Source organism: Hetaerina americana, unplaced genomic scaffold (genome assembly GCF_022747635.1).
Source record: "Hetaerina americana unplaced genomic scaffold, ioHetAmer1.1.p SCAF_5, whole genome shotgun sequence".
Taxonomy (NCBI): domain Eukaryota; kingdom Metazoa; phylum Arthropoda; class Insecta; order Odonata; family Calopterygidae; genus Hetaerina; species Hetaerina americana.
In genome coordinates, this window is record NW_027287095.1 from 83,335,813 (window position 1) to 83,358,436 (window position 22,624).

At 34.5% G+C, this 22,624-nt stretch overlaps 3 protein-coding genes across 3 annotated transcripts in view; 2 read left to right on the forward strand and 1 right to left on the reverse strand.

The window, feature by feature from the left end:
• The window catches only part of LOC139694130 (non-canonical poly(A) RNA polymerase protein Trf4-1-like), a 47,450-nt gene extending 38,135 nt beyond the window's left edge, over positions 1-9,315 (forward strand). Inside the window, exons 9-10 of the mRNA XM_071592561.1 lie at positions 1,096-1,116; positions 8,434-9,315. Of these exons, the coding sequence (XP_071448662.1) occupies positions 1,096-1,116; positions 8,434-8,801 (389 nt within the window). The 3' untranslated portion in view covers positions 8,802-9,315. The remainder of the gene's footprint in view (positions 1-1,095; positions 1,117-8,433) is intronic.
• Positions 9,316-9,427: 112 nt separating this feature from the next.
• Rae1 (ribonucleic acid export 1) lies at positions 9,428-19,116 on the forward strand. Its single transcript, XM_071591700.1, has 9 exons — positions 9,428-11,545; positions 11,649-11,914; positions 12,004-12,096; positions 12,171-12,344; positions 12,701-12,772; positions 13,246-13,399; positions 14,879-15,009; positions 15,890-16,084; positions 18,830-19,116. The coding sequence occupies exons 2-9, from the start codon at positions 11,735-11,737 to the stop codon at positions 18,914-18,916; spliced, it is 1,086 nt and encodes a 361-aa protein (XP_071447801.1). The 5' UTR covers positions 9,428-11,545; positions 11,649-11,734; the 3' UTR covers positions 18,917-19,116.
• Positions 18,991-22,583, reverse strand: Gmppa (GDP-mannose pyrophosphorylase A). The gene is made up of 6 exons (XM_071591698.1): positions 22,388-22,583; positions 22,104-22,302; positions 21,523-21,948; positions 21,125-21,416; positions 20,566-20,830; positions 18,991-19,348 (listed from the first exon to the last, which is right to left on the reverse strand). Exons 1-6 carry the CDS (start codon positions 22,425-22,427, stop codon positions 19,248-19,250), a joined length of 1,323 nt encoding a protein of 440 aa, XP_071447799.1. The 5' UTR covers positions 22,428-22,583; the 3' UTR covers positions 18,991-19,247.
• Positions 22,584-22,624: the final 41 nt, after the last annotated feature.

Genomic DNA, 22,624 nt, shown 5'->3' on the forward strand with positions numbered 1-22,624 from the left:
ACATTGATTTAAATCTAAAAATTTGAATTGGAAAATGTTTTTGACCATTAGTATTTTTTAACCATCACCAATGGAAACTTTCTTGTGAGAAAAAAGAAAAGGATAACTTCACTGAAATGTAATAGTAACCTGTGTTTATTTTGAGTAAAGGGTTTTTTTTTGTAGGGCACTGGGTAGTACATAAAGAAGCTAATTGTAGGCTGCTAATGTACTTTGTAAATTGGTGTTTGTACTTTTATATCCTCTTCTGGGTCTTTATATGGGGCTTTTTTTGCATCATATAGTAATTGAAGTTTTAATCTTGGTGCTTAAAATGGTTGATAATTGAAGTGAGAATTTTTTTTATCAATGCTGATGATCGCCACCCTGTGCAGTTAGATTTCATTTGTGAGAAATGCTTTATTAAGCTGAATAATTGCTGATTTGCCATTACCCATGTGGATGTTGTCATACCATACTGCATTGATCATTTGTCAAAAAGTTGGCTTTTCAAAAGGCATGCTTATATGACTAACGTTTATTTAATCTTAAAGATATTTATGCAAAGTTAATGAATTTCACTGTGCAAATAAAATGGCAAATTGAATAATTACACTGCTTGTCACATAACAGTGTGCAGGAACTGCATGATGATGATAATAATTACAGCTTTGTGGAATTATGTTTTGTGATAAAGGAAGCTAAAAGTGTTCAGCAACCATTTTAGGATATCCTATTATAATTGATCATTCTGTGGTCTTCTTTGTGAACGTTGTTTTGTTTTGTTTAAGGGACAGATATTCTAAATAAATATGCAAATCATTAGGCATTCTGCTCTGTAATTAGTCCCATTTAGTTGCTTCATTCAGCTTTATGAGCTGTGGAAAAGTTGTGCTCAGCAAGTCAAAATAAGCTGCCTTTTTTTAGAATTCATAGTTTTTTTTTGATCATGGTATGCATGAACAATAATGTTAACAAAACAAAGCATTATTCCACTTCTGCCGAAAAAAGACTTCATTTCACTGTAAAGTTTGCTGTAATGTGAATGTGCTCTCTTCTTTTGGGTATAATGTCTCTCTTGTTTTTTTTTACAAATCTCGTAATTTCCTCTCCAAGTTTCTCTGATTGGCTTTTTGGGTAAGTAAATATGAATTTCCATGTATTAATATGATCTGAGTGCTTTTGAAATAGATTTATGTAACTAACAGATCCTGTCAGTTCCAGTAAGTTTACAGTCCCTTTGTTCAAAAAAATATCATTGTGTCAGATTAAGCTTCTTGAAAAGCAGCACCAAATGAATTTCCCATTATGTTTCCAGAGTCCTAAAGGTGAATTGTTGATTAAATGTGTTGACAGACATTAGGGATCACTTAAATTATTGTGCCATACTCTTTATGAATAATGAAGGATAACAACTATGATTTTATTTCCTTGTGTTATGTTAAAACATTCACGTGTAAACCTAATACTTTTTGAGCTTGGAATACATTAGGAATTCATTTACAAATGTATGCAATATGAGAATTAATCAAATTCAAGCAGAGCATTATTTAAATCCAAAAAGAAAAATTTATCCCAAATTTTATTTTTACCTCTCCATCATTTTCACTTCATTATTTCATCTTCATCTTCATCACCTCTTTATTGATGTCTGTGTTCAGTAATTTAAATGACAATACTTGGTTTTCAATGAAGATTCATGGGAAAACTGCTGGCCATTCAGCTGATAAGTGCCATCCAAGGACTAATCTCCTAGTAAAAATAAAACAGAGAAAGTATGCATTTTTACTTCTCACGTAGGGATGTCAGTTGGATGGTTATAGACCACTATTTAAGAGCAAACAATGCAATGAGGGGTTTTTAACCCAAAAGCTTAAGAGCTTCAACAATTGAAACACCCCAGAAACCTGGCGCCCAAATCTGAACTCATTTCTCCTATGAAAAAAGAAAGATGAATCTTCCCCAAGTCAATGACTCTTAGAAGAAACCTCCTCAAGGCTCAGATGGGAAATTCAATCTTGTCAGTTCAGAAAGTCATTCCTATAGTTTTCTCTCGAGGAGAATTTGCACATTGCTACTATGATTTGTTGATTATTCCTGCAGTCTTGCATCCCATGAATATTAATATTTACATTTGAGGAGTATTTAATATAATTAGCAGTAACTCACTCTTCAATGGAAGGTTTTTAGATATCTTGTGTATTTTGGTTTTAGATATCGGTGACCTTGTCCGTCACAAGGCTAAGGTGTTTTCGCATTGTGCCTATAGCCATAGCTATATCTTCACCCTGTTAATTAACTTATGAAGGGTGGTTCTAGAATTCCATCATCTTGTGTACATGTTAATTAGAATTCTAAGTGCCAAGCAGGTGATTGTTCGTACTAATTGTTGCAAATTAACTAGCTGGTAGCTAATGATGTAGGTATTTTAAAAAACGGCTGTTTATGTATGTAATGAGGACCAATAAGGACATATTTTTTAGTAAATAATAATTTTATGCATTCATTGAAAACAAACCATTAGACTTTAAATTTTATACGGGAAGGTTTTGGGTGAAGGTGCTTTTACGGAAATTGACCAAATTCCTTCCTGCCTGGAGGTAGAGACAAGTAAAGGCATCATTTAGACAATAAGTGGGGTAAAAATCTGTTATTTTACAATAGCCTAGATTTGTGACTTTTTGTGAGGTCGAAGTGTAGGCCAAGTCACTCCTGCTTAACTAGGTTTAAATAATTAGTTAGACTGGTTAAAGTGAATTTTTAAGAGAATCCATGTTTTATATTTTGTTTAGGTAGCATACACAATCTATATGCAAATGTGCAGTCTGTTGTCTACATTTTGGGAATTAGTTAATTATGTATGCTATATAAATCACTTAATGTCCTTCACCTACATTTTGTCCTGCTGAAAAGAACTTTATCATAAATTCATAATAAATATAGGCCTCTCTGAAATGACTGATATAATGAGGTCTAATTGCCACTAATTTTAGTCTTTCATTTAATAATACATTCATACACTAGTATTATAAAGGAATATAATACCAATTTTAAAGTTAAAAACCAAAATTCCATATCTCAGTCACAAAATGTACACATACAAATGACTGTTATTATTCAACCCTAATCTCACATAACCTAGTAGTCATGGAACAATTGGAGGTATTCATCCAGTAATTATATAATACAGAGTAAGGTGAATAATATTATATACATTATAAACTCTTGTATTAATATGATGTCTAATGCAATAGGAGGCGTTGTTTGGCCTACGGCAGTAAGTTTGGTTAGAACACACAATGTTTCATGACACCCCAATGTGATATAATAATGCAAAGTTAATTTGTCTTATAAACAACAATAATGCTAAAATTATGAAATAATTATCATCCAGCCATCTAGCATTAAGCATGTGTAGTAAAGAAAACAAAAACGCTTGAGATATTGACAAAAATTTTAAATGTAATGACCATGTGAAGTCATTCGCCTTCAGTAGGCATTTCGGTTTTGTACTCCTTGTTGAAAAGGTCATATGATAAAAACTTCAAGTATATTATTTAATTGATTGGTAATAGAAGGAGAAAACTGACAGCATTGTGATTCCAAAAAAACCTTAACTGCATAAAATAAGTAAGGAAAATAATGCAATCTATATATTTTTTATGCTATAATTATTCAAGTGAAGGTAGCAGGTAATTATTTTTGTTAAAGTATGGCATAATAATTTTGTGTTCTTGTGTCTGATCCCAATTGAAATTGTGAACCATGTATACCTTTCATATAACTGGTGTACTTGAGGAATAATGCTTTATTTTATTAACATCCATTGCTTTTGTAATGAAAAATGTTTGCAGATAATGTTTCTCATGATCATCATTTCATTTCACATTTTCAATCAAAGATTTTCAGCACACTGTGTTACATATAAATCTATTTACATATTGATTAAATGAGTCATTGAGTAAATTAGAATGAGGTAAGGTTCTTGGAAACATTGCACCTTATGGAAGTTCACCAAGAGAACCAAGATCAGAAAACCCTATGTTTTAAGAAAAGGAACATTTTCATAGAAAGAAAACATGCACACACACTTCTCACAACAGACTTAAAATCTTAAATGAAAACGTTGATTTTATTGCATTCCACAAGCAATTTTGATCCAGCAATCAAGGCTAATCTACTTAGTAGCAACAACAGATAAATTTACATGGTTGCATGTATATTGATTAATTTTAAATTTACGTAGTCTGGCTATATGTATGTTGATCTAAAGGTGTGAGGAAGGTAGTTAGATGTTTGGAAATTCCTGGTGTGTTTATTCTCATGCAAGTGCTTTGCAATCAGGGATGCAGGATTCCCCTTCTTGGAGCATGTTACTTGTTCCCTGCCTTTGAAATCCTCACCGTTTGGCCAATGTACATGGCTGGGTGGTTATGGCAATGATATCTATGTACACCAGTGTGGTCCATTGTTTTCCCCTCCTGAGTATGCAACTAACTAATGTTGGCATGATTGACGCAAGCATTGAGGAAATTCAAGGATGGGGTGATGGCTCACGTTGCATTCTTAATGAAGGCGAATTCTTCATCCCTACTCAGGAAGCACCTATGTCACATCAAGCACAAGAATTTCCACTCAAAGCTCCTTCATATCCAGATCGTTTATTCTTGAGCATCTTGTAATTTCAAAAATTCTCTGCCGAGAAGGCTATGATTGTAAATGACGAATTCTGTATCTCAACACTTGCCCACCTAAGCTTAGCCAAACACCTGAGCCATAGCACAGCTAAGGTAGACACCTGCAATATACCTTCCCACTCCCCTCCCTTTCTCACTCATTTCCTTCTGCCCCCTATTCATCCCTCTGTCCATAAATGTCCAACTGCGTTCGCCCCCTCTCAGGTGCAATGTAAGCCAGGCTATTTGATGTAAATTTACATGATGATGCTGCTGAGTAGTGAAATCAAAGTCATTTTAATAAAATTTCTTGTGGAACACAACATAGTTACTGTTTTCATCTAAATGCATATGTATTCGATAGTTAATGCCAGACAATCAATGGCTACAGCCTTATTAAATAAGTATCTCATCCCTTAAAATTGAATTACTCTTGTTTATAAAAGGAAAACTGCATGCTCATATTTTTGGTAAATTTTCTCAGCTTTGCATGTTTAGTCCTTTTTGATTTGCAACACTCCATTTCCCATTTTATGTTCTAATTTTTTTAGTTATCAAGATTTTGATGTGACTTTTTTATTCAGGATGCTTGACCCTTTTCTTATGACATCATTTATCTATTGAGTTCCTTCATCAGTACTTGTTGTTCACAGTAAAGCATGTTATAACAGACAGGGTTGCTACAATCCAGGAAAATAAAGGTTAAATGCTAGATTTTGGCACTGATATCATTACAAAATCAGACTACATATCTAATTTGCGAACTTTCTTCATTAAAGCATGGCAGGATGTATTATTCATGATGCAATCATGTATTTTACAAGTTACATTTGCACTTAAAAAACTGACTGCTTTATGGTTTTTCAGGGTACAACAACAAATTCCTTTTTACACTTCCTTTTTTTAAACTGCCTTTCTTTAGTGTTTTGCATTTGAAAGAAGGAAGTTATGTTGCTGCACCCTGTATTAGTGACAATCAACTATTAAATTAATGTTAAAAGGGCAAAATTTTCTCCTTCACACATTTTTGTATGGAAAATTGGGCAGTAGTATTGATACTTGGAAAGCCTTGGCATAGAAAGTTTCGAAATGTGTGAATGCAGAACTGTTGCAACCCTGATTTACTTTTTGTCTTGTTGGTCAGTTCAGAAGTATTGAGGAGGTACTCAGTGTTCCTCTTGTCCAGATGGTTGGTGCTAAACGCTGATGTAACCCAGAAATTGCATATCATTACTTAATAAATTACTCATTCATTAACCCATTTTCCCTTTGCTTGAGTTTTGGGTTAGTTGATTGTTCAGAGTGCTAATAATAAGAATTCAGCAAGAAGGAAATTATATATTTTAACTTTTGAGGTTCTATTGTTGGTTTGAAATGAGTTGACGACAAGTTCAGAAGTCAGCACACAATCGTTAATTTTCAGTATAAATACGTAATTGTTTGTATGAATAGGAGTAAAAGGGGCAGTGTTTTCAATTGAGCCATTCAATTTACACCTTGGTTATTTTTAGCTATTTTCTCTACGATAAATCGACTGATAAATTGGTTTCAGTCTTTTAAATAATGAACGCAAAATAAATATAATGTGAATGTGATCACAGAGTCATTCAAGCATTCTTAAATATTATTTTGGCTGTGCATAAGACTATGGAAATAATTTCCCAAGCCTTAATTTTCAAAATCTAAATTTAGGAAACTTATTGCTGAACTGTAGTAGGCATTTCATGTAGGTTTGTTATGCTGGAAAGACTACAAATTAGAAAAAAAAATAATGTTCAAATTTGAAAAAAGGGAATTCATACAGACTGTCAGGCTGATTCGTTGTTTCATAATAGATTAACTGAAATAAGTGCATCTTCATAATATTTTAAGTTAAGCCCTAGAATTAATGTATCTAATGTATAATTAATATGATGAATGCCTTATGCATTTACATTTTTATGGCTCACTTGTCCTCCAACAGCCGCCATCTGTGACCATTTTATTGTTTTAGTCCTCCTTGTACCTCATGAGCTTTACATAATATTTAAAATAAAGTTGTCACTTTACTTTCACTGGTTTGTCTTCTGTGTATATTTCCATTTAAAAGTTATCATCTACCTTCACTTATATTTTTCGTAGTTTATAAATTTTAAATGAATAGGTTAGAAGTAAGTTCCTTGTATTGTGTATGGTGGGGCAATGCATGTTACGAATTGTATGTCATATTTAATTATTATTATTATTATTATTATTATTACCTTTTATTTGCCCAGAGATCACAATACAAAAATACCAGGTGGGTGAAGTATGTACATGATATAAGGCACGTCAATGAGGAGCAAAGACACAGGCTCAGTTAAGATACATAAAAGAATAGATGCTCATAGTTACATAAGTGTTTGGTACAAACCCATGAACATCGGCTGTAACATGCACATACAATATCAAATTCAGAAAAATCATTGATCACAAACATGAATCAGTGTAATATGTTATTAATTAATTTTAATTTATTGTCTATTTTATAAAAACTAATAGTAACCTGTTACATTTTGATTTACAACTTAATTCTCTCACTGTCCTATTGACTCATAATTCAGAGCCAATGGTAGTTAAAAATATTCACTCAAGTAACTTCCTAAAATTGGTGATAACAGAACTAATATCAAATGTAGTTTGGGAAACGATCTTTCAACTATTGCATGCTTGTCCAGCCTGTTGTTAAAGGATGCCCTAGAAGCATGGAAATAAAATCGGTTTAACTCTTTATAATTCCTTTAATGGCATGCTGTCTTCCTCTTTTGACTGTTTGAATTGGTTACCAATGGTTCTAATTGATCGACTCATTCTCTTTTGTAAAAGAGTCGAGAGCAATTACATGTTGGTTAAAATAATTGTTTGAGTCAAGTTGTGTGGGCAAACCCTCTGTGCCTGTCCTCTCTCTTCTGTTGTTGTCTGCCAGGAAATTTTTTATATCCCAACTCTTTCCCATGCAACACACGGTGATGAAGTAAGGGTGGCCATGGTATGCTCAGCTAATACTTGCATGTAAGAACTTCAAGGGAGAATGGATGTATGAGTCATGAATTTTTTCCAGCCGGTCACCTTCGCACTCCTCATCACTTTGCTCCAAACCTTGAGCAAGTGCAGGCACCCCTTTCTAAGAGACTGTTGGCCCATGGTAATTTTAACTTATGACTTGCGATCCTTGCATGTTGGTTGTTTCTTATTTTAGTGATGGTGACAAATTGTTGAGTCTCTATGTATGTAACATGTGTAAAATTATACCTGACATTCATTGTATGGCATGTGATACATAATCCATCCCTATGGACCATATTTTGAATAATTTATCATAGTTTAACCAAAAAACCCAGTGGTCTGCATGCAAGAATTGTTTATGGTTTAGTTTTACCTTTTATGAATTGATTTTTATGTACACCACATGCCATTGGAACTTTGCATAATGGCATTTTATTATAATTTTATTTCATTCATTTCACTGAAATTAGACTTTTTATGGACAAGATTTAAAATTTATCAAAGTAAAAGAAAAAAATTTTTACTGCTGATGTTTCATTATAAATTCTCCTTTAAATTTGATTTGACTTAATATTCATGCATGGTGTTTTGTTTAGAATCTACATGCATAAAAACTGGTAATTATGGCAACGTTAATTCAGATTATTGTTTTAGAGATGATGAAAAAGTCTTAGAATAAAAATTTTGAAAACTGAACTCATAAAACAAGAAATCAATACACACATGGTTGGGGTTACACTCGCCCACCCCATAGGTGCTCCGGTGAACCCCTGTGGAAGCAGCTACAGGACTTCCAAGAGTGCAGCCAATCCCTCCTCCACATACCCCTCCTCATTGCAGGCGAGGACGATTCCACCCCCGAACACCAAACCAACCACTACCACCACCATAGCCAACGGCGGAGTGGTACCTCGAGTGGAGTATCCACGAGACGCGGAGGTCATGGGGGCAGCAGAGGTTCCTGGCCTGGCCGACAGTACTACCACCAAAGTCAGCGGCAGCACCAACCATGATCATCAGCACCCAAAGGACACCAATTACAGCCACCATCAACTCCCAGTCCGCAACTCAGGGATGAAGGGGAGGACATTTCGTCAAAGGAAAAAGAATGCGGTGTCTTAGGGAGTTGATGGGGGCAGTATCGAGGCCAGGCTGTGAGGATGGTTAATATAAAAAAAATTCTTTTTCTTGTAAAAAAATTGACAAAAAAAATCCTCATCTTCATCATGTTCCATTTATTTTGACTGAGTGATTGTGCCATTCAAGCAAGTTGTTACTCGAGTGTGAAGAACTGTGAGTTGCCAGTGCAGCAGGTGAGAGGAGTGTAGCAGTGCTTTCAAGTTTTCTGGTCAGGGCAGCAACTTAAAGTTAAAAAAAAACCATCGTCTTATTCTGAATAACTGTATCTTTGTGAATCTTTTTTGAGTGATTTAGTGAATGAGATATTTCCTATCCTATTTTTCTTTCTTTCTGGCGTGAATGATAAGTGTGTGAATATTTCCTAGTATGTGTGAATGTTTACCAGGGTTTATATCATATGTTGACTATAAGCAAATGAAATACTATCTTTAAAAAAAAAAGAAAAAAGATAAAGCCTTAAAAAAATGATAAAACACAAAATAAAAAATGCAACCAATATTGAGGTATATGATTTATTTTTTAAACAAGAAAATGAAATGGATTTGTGGTGAAATTGTTTCCCTTGCCTTGTTTTAAATAATGTTTATGGCCTGAGTATTAATTTCACAGTAACCTAGCAAAAAATCTGGAATATAGGTGGTATAAGGGAAGCAGGTTCCCCTTTGTCTCTTAAGGATGCAAATCACATGTATGCTTTCCATTATCCCATATTTACAAGCCTTCAAGCAAATTAAATGGAAGCCTTAGATTTGTAATAAAGGATTGTATTTGCGTGGGTATGTGACCAAGAGTGTGAGGGCTTGTGTGTAATATTTATTCTTGACTTTTTTATTAGGATCCACAATTCCATGTGTTAGGTTTTTTAGTGAAGAAGTACATAACAAAGCAAGTAATTGTTTGGGGAAAGCGCCTTTAGTTAGTCTATTGAATTTTAAAAGTACAATTTCAAGATGTGCAAAGGGACCATAATGGAACAGAATAGTGCTCTCCTGGACAAAACAGATGGGTGGAGGTCAGAACTTACATTCAGCCAAATGTTGAGTGCCATCTGTAGTGTCTGGCAGCTCTCAGATGAGAAAATTTCTGTTTCTTTATAGCTCTTCCAAGCTATGCTTTTAATGGCCACAAAGCATTGGCAAGCAAAGATATTCATGAGACTTGCCCTCCATAACTAGTGACTGTTTATTCAAACATGTGCCTCTGTGTCTGTCTTTCTGTACAAAGATAGAAAAAAACAAGTTGGAAATGAATGTTCTTTATTGATATTAATATATTTGATCACAATATCAATATCGGTTAGTGTATTTTTGTAGTGGTTAATGAGCAGTGGCAACATTTTTATTTATTTATTTTTTGTTGTCAATATTGATAATGCATGACTACTTAAGTGCCATGAAATATGTTGTCTTTAGTCATTGATTGGCAACTCTCCCTGTATTCATGGCAATTTGGGTTTTGAGCAACCTGTTTTTTTTTTTTTAAGACACCAAAACCCAAGAGCTTTTTCTGTGATACAGAGCATAAAAAAAATCCATAACTTTACAAACACTGCCAATATTGTTGGAACTGTCATACTATAATGCCTTTGAATTAATTATTAAATCTTTTGCTATAATATGTGGTGAAATTTTGAGTGATATGAGTATTGTCTCCTATCTGTGTAGTACTTACACCAATTATAACTTAATAGTGTACCATTTTTCTCCAGCCTATGCTCTTATTAGACCTTAATCATGTGACATTTTAAAATGAATCAATAACATGTTCTTCATCTGGAAAAGTTTATATCGTGAAATGTAATTAGAACTTTCTTGGTTACTTTCTGTCCTGTTTTGTGGGCAGGGCTGAAGTTTATCTATTATATTTTATTTTACTGTTTTGTATCAAATTGAAGTAGGAATCCCCACTGGTGAATGAATGTTTTGAGAATACATTATGAAGTTAAAATGGCTGTATTGTATATAACGCAATTTCTACATTGGAAGAAGTTTGCATTAAAGGTTTTCATGAGTTAAGTAAATCCTAGTCATGAATGATATGCCAAATACATACTACTATAACAAACTATGATAGGTGTTCAATTCCTGTATGGAAGTAAAAGTGATTTATTTGAGTGATTTAACACTATGGGTGCTCTGTACAGTTAGTCATAGTAAACTTTATCAGTATTTCTGTACTATTTGCATATCAAATTATCCAACTTGAAGAAAACATTAAGCAATACTGAGGTTTTAAATTTTCTTTAAAAATCACGGTTTTTCAGACAGGTAACCTGCTGCATATTGTATGTTGCTTCTCTAAAAGAAGTCCGTGGCCATTTTATTGTTCTTTGAAATTTATATTCAAAATATTGGCAAATATAGTTTTTCACTTTTATAAGTTTACTCATTGTCAACTGCATGAAGTCTCTTTTTAAGTTACCTATGACTATGTTTTTATATTCAAGAATTAATGAACGTTAAATCATTAAAAGTGGAAAGCTGTTATAATGAAAGCCATTCATTAAAATAAACACCAATTCCTCCTCTTTAATTTAAGAAGTTTCCCGCTCTCAGGAGTACGTGTCCATTGATTGGACCGTATTTCTCTTACTTAGATACATCCGATTGGCCGAGGGTCAGAACTGCTATCTGGTACATTCGTGTCGCCGGTAGAGGTCAGCCATGTTTACCTATGCGAGTTTGTGTACTGTGAAAGGGGAAATGTAGTAATTTGTTGCAAAAGAAGTATTAACAATTATATATTTTATTACCAATAAGAGGATTAATTTTTATGTAATAGGTTTATATTAATACAGTCTTCAATAAAGAATTGTCGCTCTAAACGTAGGTGTTGTTACTGCTTACTTCAATTTCGCGGGTCCACATTGCGGTGTGCCACTACGGTTTTCGCGTAGTTGCTGGAAAACATCTAAGATGTTTAACCAACCTACATCTTTGGGGGGCACCTCCACGTTTGCGACTAACCCAAGTACAGCAAACCCAATGAGGGATTTTGAAGTTACTTCGCCCCCTGATGATTCTGTTTCATCTTTAGCATTTAGCCCTGGATCCATTCCGCAAAACTTTCTTATTGCTGGTAGCTGGGACGGCAATGTAAGTTTTTATGTTATTTCGCTCATATTTTATTGCAATATAGTCTTGTTGTTTTCCTATTTAAAAAAATGTAAATTTGGTGTTTTCAGGTAAGATGCTGGGAAGTCGAACAGTCTGGGAAAACTATTCCAAAGTCAATGCAAACCATGCAGGGCGCAATTTTGGATGTTTGTTGGAGTGATGTGAGTTGGGATTATTCATGTGGGGTATTTTTACATTGAATATTTGTAAAACTAAAAGTATCATCATCATTTAGGATGCCACCAAAGTGTTTATGGCATCGTGCGACAAGATGGTTAAATGCTGGGACTTGAATAGCAATCAAACAGTTCAAGTAGCAGCCCATGACGCTCCAGTTAAAACATGCCATTGGATTAAAGCTCCCTCTTACACATGCCTTATGACAGGATCCTGGGATAAAACTTTAAAGGTAATACAGTAGATGAACACTACTTAATAGTGTAGTAGTGTTGTCTTTAATAGATATTTGATGCTGATACTTGTAGAATTCCACCTTAATGCAAAGACAAGAAACAAAATAACTTTGCATTTTTACTGTCAACTAGTTTCGCTACATTGTAGAATCATCAGGACTCCCGGCATTGCCATAGTGTAGCGAAACTAGTTGACAGTAAAAATAATTTTCTGTGGTAACGCTGTTCTTTTGATTCTTTCTTGTATTAGGCTTTGTATATTTTCTCCGTAATAGTTCGTTATGACCACCGTATGCTTTTCCACAAAGCAAATTTTATGAAATGTAACTAATCTGCTGTATGTTCATTTTAGTTTTGGGACACGAGGACTCCAAGCCCCATGCTTACTATTAATCTTCCGGAGAGGTGCTACTGTGCTGATGTGGTAAGGCATTTTGCAATCATGAATCCTGCTGAGTGCAAAGAGTGTCCGCTGAATGTCTTAGAAGTGAATCTTGTATTGTTGAGCATGTATGCCTACGTATATTTTGAGTATCACACGATTTACAGAGGCTGTCATTTTCCACCTTTTATTTAAAAGTAATTTTTGTTTAATCTCTTTGCTGTCGCTCTCTTCTTAGTGTGCTTTAATAGCAACCGGCGATTTTGTAATTCCTGCAATTTGCTGGTATAAAAGAATATTTTTAACTGGAAAAACACTCCTTAGCATTGACAATTTTTGCATGCTGTATTAGGCATGCTCAACACAACAAGGAAAAGCTGTTGTTTCCTCTTGTTTTAGACTAATCCAGTTATACTTCTCAAATGTAACAGCAAGAAAATGGTTATAATCGTAAAACTGAATTTTTCCAATTAAGTGATATTAAATTCCCGATTTATAATTTGTTGATTTTACAGGATTACCCCATGGCCGTGGTAGGGACAGCATCGCGAGGTTTAATCGTCTACCAGTTGGAGGGGAAGCCTCAAGAATTCAAAAGGATAGAGTCACCATTGAAGTATCAGCATCGTTGCGTTTCTATTTTTAGGGATAAGAAGAGTTCACCTGCAGGTATTAATTCATGAAACTTTAAAACTTGCAGTAAACCCACTTTTGAATGTGAAGTAATTGAAATGGTAGTTCATTGTTTGAAAGAAGAAAGTCCCAATTAGATGTGTCTCCCCTGTATTATAAGGTACCCACTTGCTAGAAAAAGAAAGTGAAATGCTTTGTCCTGTTTTATATAAGGTATGCTGGAGAATATTTGGCAGGAATGAGAATAGTTGAAGTCCATATAGGAAGAAGTTAATCCCAGATCCTTTAATTAAGTGACCTGGTAATTACATTTCACTAAGGTTATGACAAATCACTTGGTGAGCTCTATGCCAACCTATAAAACCAACTTAATGGTTTCAATTGTTGTTTCCATAATATTTGACATGAATGTTTCAAACTCTCATCATTCCAAGAGATGTCCGGAGTGATCCATCTTCACAGCTGTGAATAGCAGTTGTGTTGTAATTTACCAATGTTTAAGTAAAGAGAAAAATGTGAACCCAAATTATGAGCATTTTGGTATGAATTATATAGAATGTGCAGAAAAAGTATATTTTGGTAATAGTGGAGACTAATCACATAATATTTTAGGTAAGCTTAGCGGTCAGTTAATGAACTAATATTTCCCAGCAAATTGAGCATAATTTTAATTCCAGAATGAAGTTAGGAAATGCATCAAGATGTTTTTTAAAAAACCTGGATGCTTAAAATTTTCTTGATATTTTGAAATATTTAATATCTTTGTGATATTTACATTTTTGTACGATGACGTTGGTAATGCTAGTTTCAGCATGGCAGTTACACATAGTTGTCTGAATGAAGCATCTTAGAGGGAAGACAGCTGGATTTACTTTCCTGTGGACGTGATTGGAATAGATGGCAATGATTATTGGGTGGAATGGCCAGTATTCGTTCGTATTGAGTGTGTAAAAATCATCTTGCCTATGAAGATACATGGTGCAAGAGTGGGTAAATAAGGGAGGTGTAAGGTTTATCCAAATTTACACTTGAATTACGTATTAGGGAAGCAATTTAAGGGCTGGCAGAGGGGTGGACAGGGAAAAGAGGTCACAAGAGGCTCTGTGATTGTTGATGTGGATGTTGAGACAAGTCCTTCATTGAGAAATATTAAAGGTAGGACAGTTGACATTGGGGTAAGTGGACAACATACTATGCAATGCCGTGTCTCAGAATGAAATGAGGAGGGACAGGAGAAGGTTCAGAGAGGGAGGAGTGTAATTTGACAGGTTTTACACCGTATGCAAATGTATGGGTGCCTTAAAACCAATGTTATCTTATAAGGTGATGTTAAAGAGAAGTGAATTGAAGTCTAAATGCAGTAGTGACTGACTTCGGCAAAGAAAAAATCGGAAACAAACAAAAGCTTTTTTGAGAAATTCCATGTCTCTAGTCATATCATGATAAAGTCTGTTTTAGTAGTAGTTATGGCCTGAAGTTCGAAACTGTTCATTGCATGTTAAACATATATTCTAGGGTTTGCTCTTGGCAGTGTAGAAGGACGAGTGGCTATACAATATATCAGCACTCCAAATCCAAAAGACAACTTCACTTTTAAGTGCCACCGTTCAAATGGTACCCCCAACGGATATCAAGATATATTTGCGGTGAGTATTGTATATAATATTGCTTACTAAATAGTGCCATTTTCCTCTGGTGTGCAAAAACATAAATTAATTTTTATTTTGTAAATGTTTTAATCTTAATGTGTTGATTTAAGAATATCAAGGGACCAAGAATTGATCAGCACAGTTAAATGCTGCAATATTGCACAATTTTCACATGAATTGTTTGTGGATTATATTGGTAAATAAATTTGAATGGATTGAAGTTCTAATATTATTTTGTATTCAATATTCGATTTTTATTATTAACAACTTAAAAATGGTTTAATTTGCCAATAAACACTCTCATTTCTAGTATGGTATTGTCTTCTGGGGTAATTCAGGGGCTTCCTTCAGAGTATTCTCATTGTTAAAACAATCAAAGCCATATTTGGGGTATCTACGTTTTAGATCTTAGGGTAGGCCATTATTTGAGCATCTAAAAATCCTTCCTTTCCCTCGTATAAATACTCTGCACAAAAATCCTTTACTGATAAATACTACTTTCCGTTATTACATGACCCACGTGCGAGGTCCTCGACATTCTGTGGCCCAAATTTGCAATAATTTTCCAATGCCAATTTTTATTGTTTCCTCCACTCCTAAAATAAAAGTGTGTGAACTGTTACAAAGCAAGTTGTATATAGTGGAATGAGACCAAGAATGACGATGTCATGTTTGTCTGCAAAATTTGAACAAATGGGGGAATGGGAATCCATGAAATGTGTGGCTGCCCTTGGGTAACTTCACTTAATGTTATTCATGTATAGTTTAACTGTTGTTTCTTTTCTTGAAACAATTATTATAGTTTAACTAGGTTTGTGGAGGGACTATTCTCATAAGTTTTTCCCATTTTTAAAATAATCAATCTTATCTCTTTAAGGTGAATGACATCTGCTTTCATCCTGTTCATGGTACCCTAGCAACTGTTGGATCTGATGGTCGCTTTAGCTTTTGGGATAAGGATGCCCGAACTAAGCTCAAATCATCTGAACCTATGGAGCAACCAATTACACGCTGTTGTTTCAACCACAATGGTCAAATATTTGCTTATGCAGTCAGCTATGATTGGTCAAAGGTAATGAATATTTCTTTAGTAATGTACCATTTACCTGGATGAAAAATTTGAGTGCAACACAGAGTAATCCGTGTGGGTTATATATTCTAACATTCTAAGAATCATGTAACCACCATCATGTGTCATTTAGTTCGATTTGCTAAAGTGCAAAATGAAACTTCACTTTTTTGGATGGACATATGTTAAACATGTATAGTGAATGTGGGTGCTTCTTATTGCTCGTGTATGCTCATCCTTTTGTTTGCATTTTTATCATATCCCTAGTCAGTTGTTGAACACAGAATCATGATGTACTCCTAATTTTCTGTGGTGCAGGTCTGTCAGATTGAGTTAAAATGGATAAAAAAATTGTTATTGTGAAGATATTTCATGGAATGGAAATCCTTCTAGCTCTGTGAGGAAGCGTTTTAACTGCGATGATGAACTGGAAGTGCTGGGAAAAATGTGTCGCACATTTAAGTATGCAACTCCTACAGTTGGATGATCATAATGGATTATTAAAATTAGTCAAGTTTCATATCTCAACTACTGCGAAATAACTAACGCTTTCATGAATTAATTCAAAGAAGTTAATGGAAATGTCTTGGACAGTCATTGTGCCTAAACTTTAGCTTTATTTGAGTCCTAAAAACAAATTCAAAGTTGATGGGTGCCCTGAAATATTGAATGTCAGTTCTGGTTGGTTTCAGCATTTTATGAAGCACTGAGCAAGTATATTTTGTGTCACTTTGGGTGAATCAGTAATTTGAACACTGTTTTGGAAAATGGGAACTAATTTGCAATGAAGTTTAAATTAAAATACATTCATTTCAGAATGGGGATATTTATGTATTGAAAGACTCAACTCATTCCTTTCTCTAAGGAAAGCGTGGCTGTGCGTAACTGAAAAATTAGGATTGTGGTAAATTTTAAAATTGTCAACGGAGATGCCTAATTGCCGTTTCTAATATCAATAATGTTGATAATATCCAATGCTATTTTTCTATGACAAGCCCCACCAAATTAATAGCTTTTTTGTCTTTCACTTGTGACCATACCTCAAGGAATAGTTCACACGTGGTGATTACCTATTAATATCCAATGTTGAATCCATGGAAATAGCATATAAAAATGTATTCTGGCATTCACATATTATTTTCCATGTGACTGTCTTAGTGCTAATGTATATTTGAAATGTCCTTATTGATTCCCTACCCTTATTAAAAGCCTCTGTGCTATGAGATTCAGAAGTCAATAGAATAATATAACCGGCCATATCCTCCGCAGAGGAAGTCGATGTAATTAAATTCTTTAACCTAATTTATTCTTATTAAATGCCATGATAAATTCATCAAATCACAAATTGGTGATTAAAAAGTTATTAAATAAATTCAGCTTAAATCAGTAGATTTACAGCATTCATATTGTATTTTAAGAGTATACAAATTCTCAAATTTTTTAACCCCAAAATAACATGCATCTTGGATGACCTAGACAGCTCTCCACATCAATGAATGCAATGGTAACATCGTTCCTGAAACACGGTATTTAATACTCCCAACAACATATCGAGATGACCAGCTGATTTTTATTTTATATTTGGGTTCATCTCAATGTAATGTATATTGGCTCCTTAATGTTACATTGTCAATAGATTAGTTTATAAAGTCGGATGGTCATCAATATTTAAGATTATCATTGGACTAATGGATCAGTTGAGTAATTTCAAACGCACTGAATGTTCTTTTCGATTTCTAAAACAACCCTTGATTAATGTGTTCATCTCGTTATTGATCGTTCGTTTGAAAGGTCAGAGTAAAATAAAAATATTGAAAACTAAGCACAGATATGGGAAACCATGGGTGAGAAGTTTCTATTTTTCATTATAGTAATATTAATTGCACCTAATATCGAAAAAAAATTGCTTAAATTATTAGTGCCATAAATCCCGTGAGTTGTTTCATTTGTCATTCGCTTGCGAAGGATTTTTCCGTGCCCGTTTCATGAGTCTTACACATTATTTCCATGATTCCATTAAGTAATGCAAATTCAAGATTTTAGCAGAAAATTGTGGATGAAATGTAATTTAATTTTAAAATCATGCCAATGACTCACCTATATTGTTACTGAAATCAAAAAATAACCAACTTGGCTTTTCCATGTAGAAATTTTATTTACGACCTAGTTTTCGTTGTGGTATAACATCTTCAGATAAAAATGCAGGTCAAACTAAGGTATATACATATATCTCTGGGCAGAGGGAAAAGAGAAAGGAAAGAAAGGATTGGATGATAATTTGGTTCAAACCAAATGAAGCAATCTGTTATGCCACATGAAGGACTAAGTTGGACCCCTACACGAGAGTGAGGTGTACGAACAACAGTGCAAAGGCTGCAGCTATTTTGTGGCAACAGGGTTATGACATTGCCCTATTTAATTCAGTATATGGCCAATATTTTCACCCAGTTTTTCTATCGTTGGAATTTCATTTCTTTCGTTGACTATTTTATCATAAGATTCATTGAGGCTTGTTGTAGCAACAAAAAGACTTCTTCTGGTCACCTACTCTGATGTATGAATTTCTAATACCCCAGTGAGCTCTTAGGTTAATTCCCTCCCTCACCTGTCAAACTAACCTTAAATGTTTATTGTGGTTTACAAAATCATTTTGCTATAGTATTTTTAAGTTCAATTTAAATATGAAATATTGGTCATCATATTAATAATTTTCAATTAATCCTGATAATAATTTCTTTATCATTGCAGGGTCACGAATTCTATAACCAGTTGAAAAAGAACTACATATTCCTGCGATCATGCTATGAGGAGTTGAAGCCAAGAACCAAAACATAATTTCTCATATCTTTGCAATCTCATTTACTTTGTTTAGCCATTCCAATCTTGTACCAACAAAGGACAACAGAAAATCAAAACAGTAAAAATATTTATTGATTCATGCCAAAAGGCAAAATTATTTGTTCTGTTGGTTTATACACGAGGTTGACAAAGTCTGTTCAAGTGAAGTATGTACAGTTCATTTTATACGATTTGTGTCAATGATATTTTTTTGACAATAAAATGTAAAAACATTAATTTCATTACTTCTTTCCTTATTACATTTACATTATGTACATGAACTCTTATGCTTCTTTGGGTAAATAGTTCAAAAGGTAGTGCAGACATACTACAAAATAATTTCATTTTTAAAGCTTCTAGTCAACTCTTTGTACGGTAAAACTATTGAATTTAGCAATATAACTTCAGATGGCACGGTAACACTGCATCCTGTAAATATCAGAAGAAAATGCATGAATTAGTAAATGAAGAGTTTCAGGTGAACCAATAGGAGGATCAACGTGGTGATGACATAGGTTAAAATGTGCACTCGTCATTAGCTAGTGTGCATTACATTTCAGGTCCAAATTTGCATTAAATCTGCTGTTTTATTTGTGAGATTTCATGAAACATTTCAGTATGTATATATTAGGATGGATAAAATATTTTGCCAATTCTCCAGGACCTAAAATGTGGTATGTATTGGTGTAATTAGCTACGTTTTTACTTTAATTCTTAGGTGCCCCATTGACTGATTTTGGTTGCAAACATAAGGAATGCCATGAAAATGTTTTATTCATCAGAAAATGCTGGATGAGATGCAGAGCTATAATACATTCAGTCTAATATCATATGGGGGAAAGGAATTTGCACTCTTCCACAGGTTTATTGGTAACATGCAACACATTTTGTTCCACAGAACCATCTTGTACCCAAGGATGGTTCTGAGAACCATAATGCATTGTATGCTACCAATAAACCGGTGGAAAGAGCAAATTTGTTTTTCTCATAATGTAAATTTCTATTAGACGCTAGGGATAGTTCATCGATGTTTCTCTTTGGACAAATAGGAGTTTGAAATACGAAACAAAATGCCAATTCGTCAATGAGATTTATAAATTGAACTTGAGTAAAAAAATGGCATTTTTTATGAGAAGTGCAAATTAGTTTTTCTCATAATGACGAACCCTCTCGCCCGAATCTATCAAATATTATATAGTGGCAATTACTTCTACAACCAAACTAGTTAACTATATTAGACAACATTTCAAGTTTATAATTTTTTTTGTTTTTCCACCCCTGTGTGTGTATGTCCAAGGTGAATAATAATTGCCACAATACATATAATTGTTCCCAAATTCTATGTGGGGGAATAGTTTAATGTTTAGCACATTTTACCAAACTTTACCTTGAAAAGGGAGAAAATCAATTCATTAAAAAAGTTGTTAAGATATTCCTTTGTGGCAAACCAAGTCTTAGTCAACACAAACCTAATTCAAAATTGGTGAGATTCCAAAAACTTGTTTCAATGGTGAGAACTAATTTTACCTTGGCTCTTAGTTCAACAATGCCGAAATCATTTATGTCTATAAAAATGCCAATGCATCATACTCAATGATCTTAGCTTAATTGTAAAGGATGTGAAGACTGATGTAAATAGCTATTACCTAAAATGGTGATGGATGGGTTCAAGCGTCCATCGGAGTTGAATAGTGGTGCCATCTCCATCTTGGCAAATGGTTTATCTGGATTAGGGTCACATGGAGTTCCCTCAACCCTGGCCCATGCTCCAACGGTGCTTCCACTTCCCAGGACAGAGTGGAGAATAAGGCTGTGATCTGACACATGAGCTCCAGACAATAGAATGGATTCCCTTATGCGTACACCAGGTCCAACAACAGCACCTTTACCTATACTAACATTTGGCCCCAACTGCAATGGTGGTTAAAAAAATTAACTTTTTCACCACAGTTTATGTACAAGATATTATCTCTGCTTTAATCAAAATATTTTTTTAAATTCTTGGGTCTTATTCAAAATGCCAATAAAATTAAAGAGAGTTATATAACAAAACGTTTCCTGATACCATTGAAGTTAATTCTCTTAACTTTTGCAGTAAGTCATGAAGAGTGGACTTCACCACAGTTTCGGCTGACAAAGGAAAATACAATATAATGATTGTTGCCCAAGGCTAAGTTTATTTGAATTAAATAAACCAAACCTCACCACAGCAGTAGAATGAACAGATGCAGTAGGGTGAACATGCACATCTCCTATTATCTTTGGAGTTGTAGAATCACCACTCCCAGGAGGGTACAACCTTTCGGGCCTTTTTTTCTTAAAGAGCTCCAGATAATGCCGGTTGGCATAAATGGCAGACCCAGCAGTCTTAAGCTGCGACCACCATTTAGTTGTGGGAAAGGCAAATGCCTTTCCTGTTCCTGCAAGTGGCATGAGCAGGTCTTGCTCAAACCGAATGACCTCTTTCCCATTGCTATTCTCAGGCCCTGGGCCATAGCTAACAGAAATAAAGAATTTATCTCAATTTATGCACAGTACACGTTAAAATTGATATCGCTAGTTTTAACACGCAAGGCAAACTAGACATCAATTTTTCTACATACTTGTAATACTCTTCCTGTTTTTTATTAAAGATGGCAGCTATAGTTTGGAATATCTCAAGGGAACAGATATAAACTCCACAATTGATTAAGGTCGATACAAAAGTTGACGGTTTCTCCACGTAGTGCTTCACTTCAAACGTTTCACGATCTTCCACTATACATCCATAATTTACAGACTGCTGCCTTGTCGCCTCCGTTGCAAGAATAGTGATTAGAGGGTGAGAATATGAAGCTCCATTTTCCTTATTTTCGATTGCTGCCTTTGCCACTCTTGCTCGATGAGATTCAAGCATTTCCACAAGTGGAAAATCTGCACATACATCTCCATTTAAAACGAAGAAAGCTTCCGGGTTTCCACTTCTAATTTGATCCCGAAAATGAAACAAGCCTCCTGCAGTTCCCAGCGACGTGTATTCCTGCAGGTAGCTGAAAAAAGTGGCAGCTATTAGAGTCATTTTGTTGCTTTTAATTTAATGGTCAGTTGTAAATATTTCTTTCAATTAGACAATAAGGCAGATTCCTAAGATAAATTTAAACTCATTACCAAGAGATCATTTGAGACCCCTCACCAGTGCACTTACCGTATGTTTATTTTGTATTCTTGTACCATGTCAGTCACAAATTGTGATAATTCTGAAGCCGGGAAGTATCCCAATAAAATTATTTCTTTTAAATTTGGGACATTGCAGCATGCCTCTATATGATGCTGGACTAGAGGAAGGCCAGCAAGGGGGAAAAGCGGCTTCGGAATATCAAGGGACAACGGTCGAAATCTTGTCCCTGTCATAAAGAGATGAGGATTAGTTTCAGAGCGCGCGTTTTACTATTTAACACACATAATTAGACTATTACTACTTGAACTTGCCTTTTTGAGGGCCACCAATTAATATCACAGCTTTCAGCATTTTTTGACCTTATCTTTAGCAAAAAGCGAGTGCCACGACTTCTCCCTGAAGATTGATTCGAGTACTGATAATTTCTGCACTCCGCCCGACGCAATCAAACGCAATGCAACGTATGCTGTGGTTTGTTTACGAGCAAGTGCGCTGATTCCGATCCAAAACCCGAAAAGCACACTCGTGCCATCTGTATTACTTCATGA

Bases quoted from the DNA above. Each gene is read 5' to 3' on its own strand.
- Rae1 (XM_071591700.1), top strand. From the start codon at position 11,735: ATGTTTAACCAACCTACATCTTTGGGGGGCACCTCCACGTTTGCGACT. The intron at 15,010-15,889 runs GTGAGTATTGTA...TATCTCTTTAAG, and splicing joins GATATCAAGATATATTTGCG to GTGAATGACATCTGCTTTCA. The intron at 16,085-18,829 runs GTAATGAATATT...TTATCATTGCAG, and splicing joins TCAGCTATGATTGGTCAAAG to GGTCACGAATTCTATAACCA.
- Gmppa (XM_071591698.1), bottom strand. From the start codon at position 22,427: ATGCTGAAAGCTGTGATATTAATTGGTGGCCCTCAAAAAG. The intron at 22,303-22,387 runs GCAAGTTCAAGT...TCTTTATGACAG, and splicing joins AATTGGTGGCCCTCAAAAAG to GGACAAGATTTCGACCGTTG. The intron at 20,831-21,124 runs GTGAGGTTTGGT...CCACCATTGCAG, and splicing joins CTGTTCATTCTACTGCTGTG to TTGGGGCCAAATGTTAGTAT.